At 38.7% G+C, this 11,521-nt stretch overlaps 1 protein-coding gene across 1 annotated transcript; it reads right to left on the bottom strand.

The window, feature by feature from the left end:
* Positions 1-1,638: 1,638 nt before the first annotated feature.
* Positions 1,639-8,147, bottom strand: SPINK1 (serine peptidase inhibitor Kazal type 1). The gene is made up of 4 exons (XM_007122812.1): positions 8,093-8,147; positions 6,341-6,372; positions 4,760-4,866; positions 1,639-1,684 (listed from the first exon to the last, which is right to left on the bottom strand). The coding sequence occupies exons 1-4, from the start codon at positions 8,145-8,147 to the stop codon at positions 1,639-1,641; spliced, it is 240 nt and encodes a 79-aa protein (XP_007122874.1).
* Between the last annotated feature and the right edge of the window lie 3,374 nt (positions 8,148-11,521).

Raw genomic sequence — 11,521 nt, forward strand, 5'->3', positions numbered from 1 at the left:
AAATGTCCTCTAGCATCACAGACAAGATGCTGGAAGCCATCTTGCATTCATAACTTACCTGAACTGTGAGGTGGTGGTTTGGCTGAGTCACTTGGTAGACCACAGCATCCCCTAGTGGTCAGAGTTAAACCTCAAGTCGTGTATATTCTGAATTTCACAAGAAATTAACCTAACCCTTAGAATGTCAGGCAACTGTGTTTTCCAAGTGTGGCACAGATTTTATTGGCTACCTTTGGTTCACTGGGTGATGTATTCTCCACTATTTATCAGGGAACCTGATGCATCTCAGGTTCATTTAACCCTCTACCCACTTCTCCATTCTGGGCTGCTTCTTTGTATGAGCTTAGGAATTCAAGCTCCTTCTCCTTCTCTTTTTTTGTGATTATAGATACTTTTCTACTTTTGAGGCACTTCGTTATTTCTACCTTATTTGCTGTCCCTGACTATAAACACATAGACCATTTAATATGAGGATGTTACCTAAAGTTCATGTGAAAGAAATCGGGAAGGAATAGGCCACCTGGGGTGATTGTGGTTTAGACTAGGAAGCATTAGATTTGGAGTCAGCCCTGAATTAAAAGCCTAACTTTGCCACCTTATTTGCTGGCGATATTAGTCAGGTCACTTAACTTTTCTAAGTTTACTCACAAGATAAGGATAACCTTACAGGGTTATTGTGGTTCATATGTAAAGCAAAGTGAACTACACAGCGGCCTCACGATCAGTTCATCTGGTCTGTAGTCCCTTCCTTCCATGGCATATCATCTCTTGGGGATGGTTTGGTGGTAAAAGTTAATTCAAAATGAGGTCTTAGTTCTTCTTTGGTTATCTCAGCACAAACCTGTCAGACCCAAAGAAGCAGATCTCCAAGTCAAGGCTGAGATATAGTCCTCAGGCTACCAGGGAAAATGGGGAGCTCTACATCACTGCTACTCACCTCAGTAACTAGTAGGGAATGGCCTCTGCCGGGGGAGCGTTAAGGCTGAATGCAGAGGCTCCTCCACTGCATAGTTGAGAAAAGGTAGCTTTTTTGGTTTCCTCAATGATTCAGAGCCTCTTTGAAAAAGTCCTGTCTCACCTGAAATCTACATTGTGAGATATATGGAAAATCTTAAGACTAAACTCTGTTTCACCAGACAGGCAGCATTTCAAAATCATATGCCTCTGTACCTAGACCAGTGCCAGGCACAGTAGATGCTCAGTTAAATCCCAAGGAACCCTAAAGGAATTATTTCAGTCGGTGAAAGGTGATGGGCAACATGTTTCTGGACTGAGAGTTTTCCAACTGTTTCTTAAAATGCTAGTCTAGTCCTCATGGGACTACATGTATTCATGATCGATCATGTTCTGTCACTTAATATCTACAATCACATTTCCTGAGACAGAGTCCTCAGAATGTGAGGAAGATGGGGAAGGAGAAAGCATGAAGGAAACCCTGTCCAAAATTACAGGATTGCTGTATTTTGTAAAACTTGGTTTATTCTGAGTTTGCCTCCATCCTCCGTCCCCAGTATAATCAAACGTGCCTTTGAGGAAAAAGCATATGGGAGCAACAGGAAGTGTTTAGATGCATTTTATTCAACAATCAGGCCAGCCACCGCATCATAGTGTTCTTATGGGATTTCAGAACCTTGGTTCTCAGCAAGGCCCAGATTTTTGAATGAGGACAGGAATCTTGTGTTTCCTGTAGAAGAGATTGGGGAAAAAAAATCAGCTTAAACTTTGCTGATAAAACATGACAATGGGAGAGAAACAAGGAAAAAAGATCAGCTTTATTTAAAATAGAGAGGTTTGAGATTCATTTCCATTTCTATTTCTCATATTCATTTACTCATTCACTTATTCATTAACTCCTCAAATATTGATTGAGAACTATAAGATACATTAAGGATACAACAAAAGAGAAAAATGTCCGTCCTTACAGAGTTTACAGATCTAGCAGGGCGTTATAAAAAGCTTCTGAAATTAATCTTTAATCCATTGTTGCTTCTTTTCCTTCTGATGTCATTGTCCTAGCTACCAGGTTTCCATCTTAGCTGGTGCCTGGGCTACTTCAGGACCTTCTTATTGATTGATCCTTTGCCTTAGAACTCTGGGGATTCTCATCTGTGAGATCTTGCAAAAGGAAATTATATCCTTATCCCATATGATGGCTGCTTTAGTTAGCATCTAGACAGAGCCCACGGATTGGCTTATTTTCCATAGCTGTGCTGTCCACTATCCCATATAAGTATTTAAATTTAAATCAGTTAAAGTTAAGTAATATTAAAAATCCAGGATTTCAGTTATAGTAGCCACATTTTAAGTGCTGGTACCATGGCTAGAGGCCTCCATATTGGACAGCATTTCTGTCATTGCAGAATATTCTACAGGAGAATACTAGTCTATAGAGAAGAATTTGCCAGTATAGATTTCCTAAGAAGACATACAGGAATTAGAAAAAAAAGTTCTTACTGAATATATCTGCTAAGCACTTAGTGATCAAGGAGATGCAAGCCCTTGTTTGTCTACCCATCTCAAAGCTCAACAACTAAGGTCAGAGCCTGGCTCTAGTTAACCATACAATGTATTTGTTTGGGGCTTTTAAAGGGCAGTAGAGAGAAAGGCAAAACGGTACATTTGAAAATATGTTGCATTTGAAAAAGACACATTTTCTCTCTAGACCTGTTTTCTTATCAGAGAAGTATAGGAAGAGAAGTTACATTTTCTGGCATTCAAATGTTGCTCCCATATTTACATAATTTTAAAATAATAGAAAGAGCAGGTAGGACTGGTAGGTTTTAAAGTCTAAGGAAACAGGGTGTCCCAGCTCTATGCTCATATTTTCCCAATGGTTCACTCTCAATACTGGGCCTTTTGATCTCGGCACTCGGAAATTGACCAAGTCTCAAGGCTGTTGTGTTGCTTTTTCCTCCCCTTGGATGGAAATATGATGTTTGACCTTAATGTCAAGAGCATAGGCTGTGAGAAAATTAACAAGTGGTTTCAAGTTCCTTTTAACAAGTGGTTTCAAGTTCCTTTTACAAGTCTTTAATGTGGAAATTTTTTTGAAAAAGCAGAACATCCAATGTTTTGGGCCTAAAACTTCAGGATATTAGATGTTTCTCCCTGGGGACCGATTTCCATAATTCTTGTTAAATACTGAGAATTTTCTGAAACGACTTAAAGCAGACCAAGAAGAGGGTGCATGGTACAAGGAATTAGAGCTGTGGAATGCATGCAGTCATTTGAACCTAAATCAAAGTCTTAATACCACATCAGTTCCAAAATAACAGAGTTTTCTTGGTCACTTGTGGAATCTCTTTTATTTGTTTTGATCATTCTACACCTTTATTTAACCTGGAGTGCTTTTGTGATGCTATGAAAATGCAAAGTCCAGTTTAAATGACACCCTTTTCATGAATCCTTTCTTGACCCTTTCAGAAAGAAGCAATCTGTATTTCTCCTTCACTCCTGTAGCATGTTGCTCACACCTCATTTGATGGCATTTGACACAAGTTACAAGAAGCTACCTTATTTGTGCTATTTTCTTTCAGTTATATCCACTAGGAAAGCAGAGGAGACTCGCACAATGCTTGGCACATAAGTGTTCAGCAGCTGAGTAAGACAGAAAATCTGTGGCGAATTTATTTCTCTGAGTACCTGAGTCTAATTCCCATCACCTACCCACCTACAATCAGTTCAGAAACTCCACTGAGGCTAGGTCTCACATCCATAAGTGATTATGTTCACTAAAGTATTATATAAAGTATTACAAAAATATGTTTTTGGTCACCTAATCTATATAATTCATATTTGCATACTTCAGGGCTTTAGTGAACACAATCATTGCTATCACCAAGAATGATTTTTAAAGTATAATGGGATTTTGGGTATGTGGGCTTTAAAAAATCCAGACTATCTCTTGTTCGCTATAAAACGTTGGGTTTTTATCATAGAAGTGATTTTTTTTTAATTAATTGAAAGAAACATTCAAACATTTTTCTTCCTCTAACCCATTGTCCTTTCTTTAACACCTTTTATACAGCACCATGTTACTAATTCCTTTCTCACTTTTGTTCAGTTTTTTCTTCATCTTGAAATACCTCTCTCTCCTTCTTTATGTCCTAGAGAAAACCTCAAACTTTTCCAAATCCTAGCAGGCACAATTAGTTCTTTTTAATTTTGTGCTTTCAGAGCACTTTGCTTATACTACCATTGACCACACCGTGTTAGCGTTGAGTGTAAGCAAACTGGGAGACAAAACATGTTGGATTTTCTTCTGGATCTCACAAATATTTAGTCTAGTACCTGACTTTAAAGTATAGTGGAAAGAGCAAGGATTTTGTACCAGATCTGCCACTCATGGCTGGGTGATCTTGAGCAAGTTATTTAAACTAACTGAGTCTCAATTTCTTCATGGGTATAATAAGCTTAGTATTATTTACCTCATAGAGTCATTGTGAATATTAAGTGCCTCGCACAATGCTTGACATAATAAATACACACACACACACACACACACACACATGCACACCTCTATATATAATCACACACACACACACACACATGCACACCTCTATATATAATCATAACATATATAATAAGGAGAAAAAGAAATCAAGAATTGTTTTGGGGAAAACTAGGTATTTTGTTGCTCTCATGGTGAGATCAATGTTATTGGTATATTCTTTGAGGCTTAAAGGGATAATATATGTAAAAATTTGAAGACTTCTAGCTTAAAACATATATTTTAAAAGAAATTCAAGTTTGTACTCACATATTTTCAATACATAACATGCATTCATTAGAATAAGTAACTCCATCCGTCCCACAGACAGGGTTATAAATCTTGGGACATCCACTCACTCCATTTGTACATTTAGCCTAAAAATGGAATGAAACAGAATCATTTACCATCATTTTTCATTCTTTGAATTTATAGCAAAGTCTCTAAAATCTCCCTGGAGTTGATCAGCTTAAAGATGGAAGCATGATTATGATTGGGAGAGTGATACTAAGTGTTCCAAGAGGAAGAATCCAAAATTTGGAGTCAGAAAACCTGGTTTTAAGTAATGCCTCTGCTATCTGCAAGCTGTGTGACATTGGTAAATCTCTTGGTGTCTCTGAACCACAGTCACTTCATTTGCAAAACGGGAATGATGTTGTTTCCCTACCTATCTCATCATGGCGTTGTGAGGTTTGAATAAAGTGAGTGAGATAATGGTCAAATTTACAATTACTACCTGTGCTGGCTCTCTCAGGTCAGCCACACCTTGGGGCATGTTCTTCCTTGCACATGGTTGTCCTGTCACCCTGGTCTTCTCTAAGTCAATTAAAGACATGCGGTGCCGTCTACCCTTGGGGTTTTTGCACAGCCTGTTTTCTCTACTGTCAGTAAGAACTAGTAATTATCAAATGACTTTCACAGGGCAGACACTGTCCTAAGTGCTTTTCATGTATTATTATATTTAAACTCTACGACTATCCTATGAACTTTTTATTATACTCTTCTTCTGGTAAAGACAATGAGGCACAAAGAGATTGAATCACCCAAGGCCACACACCTAATAATTACTGGATCCAGGATTTAAACCCAGTCAATCTAGGTCCTGAGCTTTAGCTCTTAACCACTTTACTCTCCTACTTCTCCCTTTGCTAACACTTATTTATCCTACAGGGCTGAAAATAAATCTCACTGACCTTCCCTGATTTAACTAGGCTAGGTTTCTAATGGAACCAGAACTTCTTTATAACACATCACCAATGTAGTAATTTATTTACTTATACACTTTTGGTTTGCCATCGGCCCTCCCACTAAATATAAATGTAACGAGAAGAGGGACACTTCTTCCTCTGGTCTCCAAATTTACTGAAATTTACATTATAAGTACAAGAAAAACTGGAAAAGTTAGATATAGAATATTTTTCTAGAGGAAGAGCCTAGTTTATTATTATTATTTGCTCATTATAAATTAGAGCTTCACCTTGTTGATGAAGAGAACTTTATGCCAGCATGGTCAAACTGGCTGTAAGGAGGAAGGGCTGCTTGGAGTGATGTTTAGAAGGTTTCCACTTAAAATCCTTGTCCTACCAGATAGCCCTAGTATATATAAAAACTCCTTCACAGCAAGCATAATATGACTAAAGAGAAATTGCCTGTGTATCAGTGAATTTGTCCTTCAACATAAGTGCCTGTGGTGGAACTACAATTACTATCCACATTTAATGGGTTAAGTCTTGCCAGCATTCATACTCCTCATATTAACTTCAGGCTAAATTGAAAGGTGAGTTAGACTACGCTTTGGGTGGAACAAACAGTCTTAGCCCCAGAAATAAAAATTTACAAAATTGTCTTTACCTCTCTTTCCAGGAAGTTAGCTGTAGTACTACCTAGAAAACATAAATCAGACATGTCAAGTTGGGTCATGAATGGGAGAAGCCTGATGTATTCTCATTCAGAATTTTCTGCTTCCATTTAAGTCTGTGACTTCTCTGCTTCCTCTTCCACCACCCACCCCTTCTTATTACGATTTTTTTTCAAGTATATCTCATTGGTGTCCATTCACTCCCTGCCTGCTGAAACCTCAAAAAAATTAAGCAAAAATTTGATTAGGACCAAAGTATCTCAATTTGATATTTAAGACAAGTTGACCCATTTTCCTGAAAATAGAAATGATGTACTTACTGCTTCAAATGTGTCAGGCACAGAGCAAATACCTTCTGAATGCTCACTGACATTCTAGTAACAACCAGTTTGTTGATCTCACAGTGATGTAGGAAATATAAGTATCTTTATCTCAGTTTGTAGATAAAGATATGGAAAGTTTCTATAACTAGCTGTGAACACTAGCAATAACCAGGTCTTCTGATGAAAAACTAACTTTTGCATTTACATGTAAGTCTTCTTTTGTAAGTAGTGTTTTAAAAAAAATGGAGCTCTTTTGACAATTTACCTTCAGTTCCCAGAGCTCCTTCTCTCCATTGCATTATACTGACTATTAGTTCAATTCACATTTCTTGAATTTACAGGTAGATACTTAGAATTGCCATGCTGCATTCTCTAGAAAATAGCAGGTCTTGCTGACATCACCATCAGGAGATGGTGATTGTGGGTGAGCTCACTGCAGGGAAGGAGAACTAATTTGATAGTATCCAGAGGAAGAAATGTTGGTGAGATTTGATTTTGATACTAACAATCTCTGAGGTCATGTAAAGGAAGTAGTTCTTCCTACCTAAATGTATTGAAAGGTAGTGAGACACTTAGGGGCTTGGAGAAGAAGGCCCCTGGAATAGTCAGAACCTGATGCGGTGAGAGTCCCACTGAATTTTAGAATCTAGTTGAGTCTAAAATTTAATGAGCAGGTGGTCACCACAGGCATCTATATGTATTAATTAATATGCATGAGGAAGGGAAAAGGGACCACTGCTCCCATAAATATTTAGCAAATACAACAAATAGTATTGTTCCTTTTCTTCGCAAAGTGCTGATTTGGCTGTCAGTAGGTTTCTTTGTTAGATCTGATAAAAAGTTAAAAGTGTTAACCATCTCCAAAGACAAAAAGGAAGCTGATGCCTATTCCAGGGGTTCAGATCATCTGTCATAATTATTAAGACAGTTTGAAGATATAAACATACCATCTATTCAAGAAGAATATTTTTTCTAGAAATATTCTGTAGGTCAAAAGTAAAAATTTTAATCAAACTCTGCCCTTTATACTGGAATAACTGGAAATCATTGTTACCTATTTATGCAATTCCATGAGAACCTAAAATTTGTAAATTTGGCCTTAAACATTTACAGAGTTAGAAGTGTACTTGATATTGAAATAATCCCTTCTTTTTTCTACCATATCTCTGACAAAGAGTCAGCCTCATTACCTGGGGAAAACCATTTCATGGCTGGGCAGTTCTCACTAGTAAAATTGTTTTCCTGTGTTATGTTAAAATCCCTCTTTCTATGTATAATTCTCATCCACTGATCTTATTTCATCTCACTGGGACCAAAAGATCTGTCCAAGAGTAGACTCTAAGTCTAGAAAGTAATGTGGTCAGTAAAGCAACAGGTCAAAAAGGTTTTACTTAAATCAGAAAAATATGCAAAGCCACCTACCAGATAAATTCAATAGGACCAAGGCAGTGAGAAGAAAGATGCTGGCTACCTTCATGGCTGGAGTGCTGGCTCCAGAGCTCAGTCAAAAACTGAACTCAACTTGCCACTTCTCCCTAGAATCCTGGGACTGGAAGGTTCATAAAGGCAGGATGGTATCTCAGTCTCCACCTACTGCCCTTTGTCACACATCTCCTTGGTTACTGATTGACTCCATAGCATAGCCTGGCCCCCAGGTTTGGGGCACAGCACCAGTGTAAGAAAGGTGAGAGGAATGCCGTGGGCCTAAAATATGCAAGGTAAAGACTGTCAGGAAGAGATGACTAGTGGTTAGTTAGTTGGTTCTTGCCCTATCTTCCTCTGTGACTATGGAGAGGTCCTTCCTTTCTCAAGCCGTGGTTTTCTCATCTGTAAGGTGAACTCCAGGGTTCTTGTACTCTGTAGTTCTGGGTGTATGAACAGGTGTGAATATCTAAAAAACTCTCTCCATTCTTTCTTCCTTTTCTTCAGCTTTTCCATTTTTTATTCTTTCTCTCTTTTCTCTCTTTTTCTGTCACCCATTCACAAAGCCTAAAGTAGCTGAGAGAGGGACAGGGTAGAGGTAGGGAGGACTCAGTTCCCTAAGGTGTGTGTGTGCTCCGAGGTAGAGTGGGCTCACCAGAGACGCTTACCAGCTCTTTGTCCTTGGACAAGTTGTTCACTTTCACTGAGCTTCAGTATATTCATCTGAGAACAGAAATAATAATAGTACCCACCTCAAAGTGTTGGTCTTTCATTCTAAAATATGCATTGTGTCGGTCATATGTGGTTTGGGGAGACAATTCTCAATTATCTCTCATGTTTCTGCATGTCTCATGGGTAGAGACACTGACTGCCTGTGTTTCAAACAACTTTTTCAAGAGGGTTTGTATAACAAACAGCCTTGGGAGGTGGAATAGTGTCTCTCTCTGGAATAAAGGGGAGGTTTGTTTACTGTTGGGTGTAATAAGATAGTATATTTCACCAGGGTGAAGTTTTGGCAGGCATAGTGCTCTTTTTAAAAGATTAGGGATTTGGGGGGGGCTTCCCTGGTGGCGCAGTGGTTAAGAGTCTGCCTGCCAGTGCAGGGGACACGGGTTTGAGCCCTGGTCTGGGAAGATCCCACATGCCACGGAACAACTAAGCCCATGCGCCACAACTACTGAGCCTGCTCTCTAGAGCCCGCAAGACACAACTACTGAAGCCAGTGTGTCTAGAGCCCGTGCTCTGCAACAAGAGAAGCCGCCGTGATGAGAAGCCCGCGCACCGCAATGAAGAGTAGCCCCCACTTGCTGCAACTAGAGAAAGCCTGCACACAGCAATGAAGACCCAATGCAACCAAAAATTAAAAAAATAATAATAATAAAAATAAGTTTTTTAAAAAATAATAAGATTAGGGATTTTTTTAACATCTTTATTGGAGTATAATTGCTTTACAATGGTGTGTTAGTTTCTGCTTTAAACAAAGTGAATCAGTTATACATATGCATATATCCCCATATCTCTTCCCTCTTGCATCTCCCTCCCTCCCACCCTCCCTATCCCACCCCTCTAGGTGGTCACAAAGCACCAAGCTGATCTCCCTGTGCTATGCGGCTGCTTCCCACTAGCTATCTATTTTACATTTGGTAGTGTATATTGGAAGAATCAACATTGTGAAAATGACTGTACTACCCAAAGCAATCTACAGATCCAATGCAATCTCTATCAAATTACCACTGGCATTTTCCACAGAACTAGAACAAAAAAATTTCACAATTTGTATGGAAACACAAAAGACCCCGAATAGCCAAAGCAATCTTGAGAAAGAAAAATGGAGCTGGAGGAATCAGGCTCCCTGTCTTCAGACTATACTACAAAGCTGCAGTAATCAAGACAGTATGGTACTGGCACAAAAACAGAAATATAGATCAATGGAACAGGATAGAAAGCCCAGAGATAAACCCATGCCCATATGGTCACCTTATCTTTGATAAAGATAGAACACTCCCTAACACTATACACAAAAATAAACTCAAAATGGATTAAAGACCTAAATGTAAGTCCAGACACTATAAAACTCTTAGAGGAAAACATGCAGAACACTCTATGACATAAATCACAGCAAGATCCTTTTTGACCCACCTCCTAGAGAAATGGAAATAAAAACAAAAGTAAACAAATGGGACATAACAAAATTTAAAAGCTTTTGCACAGCAAAGGAAACCATACACAAGATGAAAAGACAACCCTCAGAATGGGAGAAAATATTTGAAAATGAATCACCTGACAAAGGATTAATCTCCAAAATATACAAGCAGCCCATGCAGCTCAATATAAAAAAAAACAAACAACCCAATCCAAAAACGGGCAGAATACCTAAATAGACATTTCTCCAAAGAATATATATGGATTGCCAACAAACACATGAAAGGATGCTCAACATCATTAATCATTAGAGAAATGCAAATCAAAACTACAGTGAGCTATCACCTCACACCAGTCAGAATGGCCATCTTCAAAAAATCTGTAAACAGTAAATGCTGGATTAATGATGCTCAACATCATTAATCATTAGAGAAATGCAAATCAAAACTACAATGAGCTATCACCTCACACCAGTCAGAATGGCCATCTTCAAAAAATCTGTAAACAGTAAATGCTGGAGCGTGTGTGGAGAAAAGGGAACCCTCTTGCCCTGTTGGTGGGAATATAAATTGATATAGCCACTATGGAGAACAGTATGGAGGTTCCTTAAAAAACTAAAAATAGAACTACCATGTGACCCAGTAATCCCACTCCTGGGCATATACCCTGAGAAAACCATAATTCAAAAGAGTCATGTACCACAATGTTCACTGCAGCTCTATTTACAAGATTAGGGATTTTTAAAAGCTTGGCATCCTTCCCTTGTAACACCCTGTGCTTTCTGTGCAGGTACCCTTGGCCCTCTTTATGTCACCCTATGGAGGCTGGGCCTGGGGAACCAGAGCAAATGCTGGCAGTCTGGCTATTGCTGTTGAATGATTATATCTCTTTTCTCTGAGTCAGGAGTCTGTGTCTTCTGCCAGCATCTCTTTAACTGTGGCAGGCTAACATGTCAGCTTCCAAGTATAGGGTATAATCTTAGACCCTCCCAGGTCTTAATGTATGTCAAGAACTGTACTCATCTATGTGGATGGATCAGTGAGTGAAAATGACAGCCTCTGTCCTCATGGAGCTTCCATTGCTTTTAAGTTGGGGTAGACAGGCAATAAAAAAGTAATCAAATAATTATAAAGATTATATTATATTATAAAGATTATGCAGAAAAAGAATAGAGAAGATAAACCTAGAGGTTTGGGGAGGTAGTTATCACAGATTGGTCAGAGAATGCCTTGCTGATTGACATTTGAACAGAAACATGGAGGAAGTGAGGAATTGAATTGTGCAAAT

This window comes from Physeter macrocephalus, chromosome 8 (genome assembly GCF_002837175.3).
Source record: "Physeter macrocephalus isolate SW-GA chromosome 8, ASM283717v5, whole genome shotgun sequence".
NCBI classification, from domain to species: domain Eukaryota; kingdom Metazoa; phylum Chordata; class Mammalia; order Artiodactyla; family Physeteridae; genus Physeter; species Physeter macrocephalus.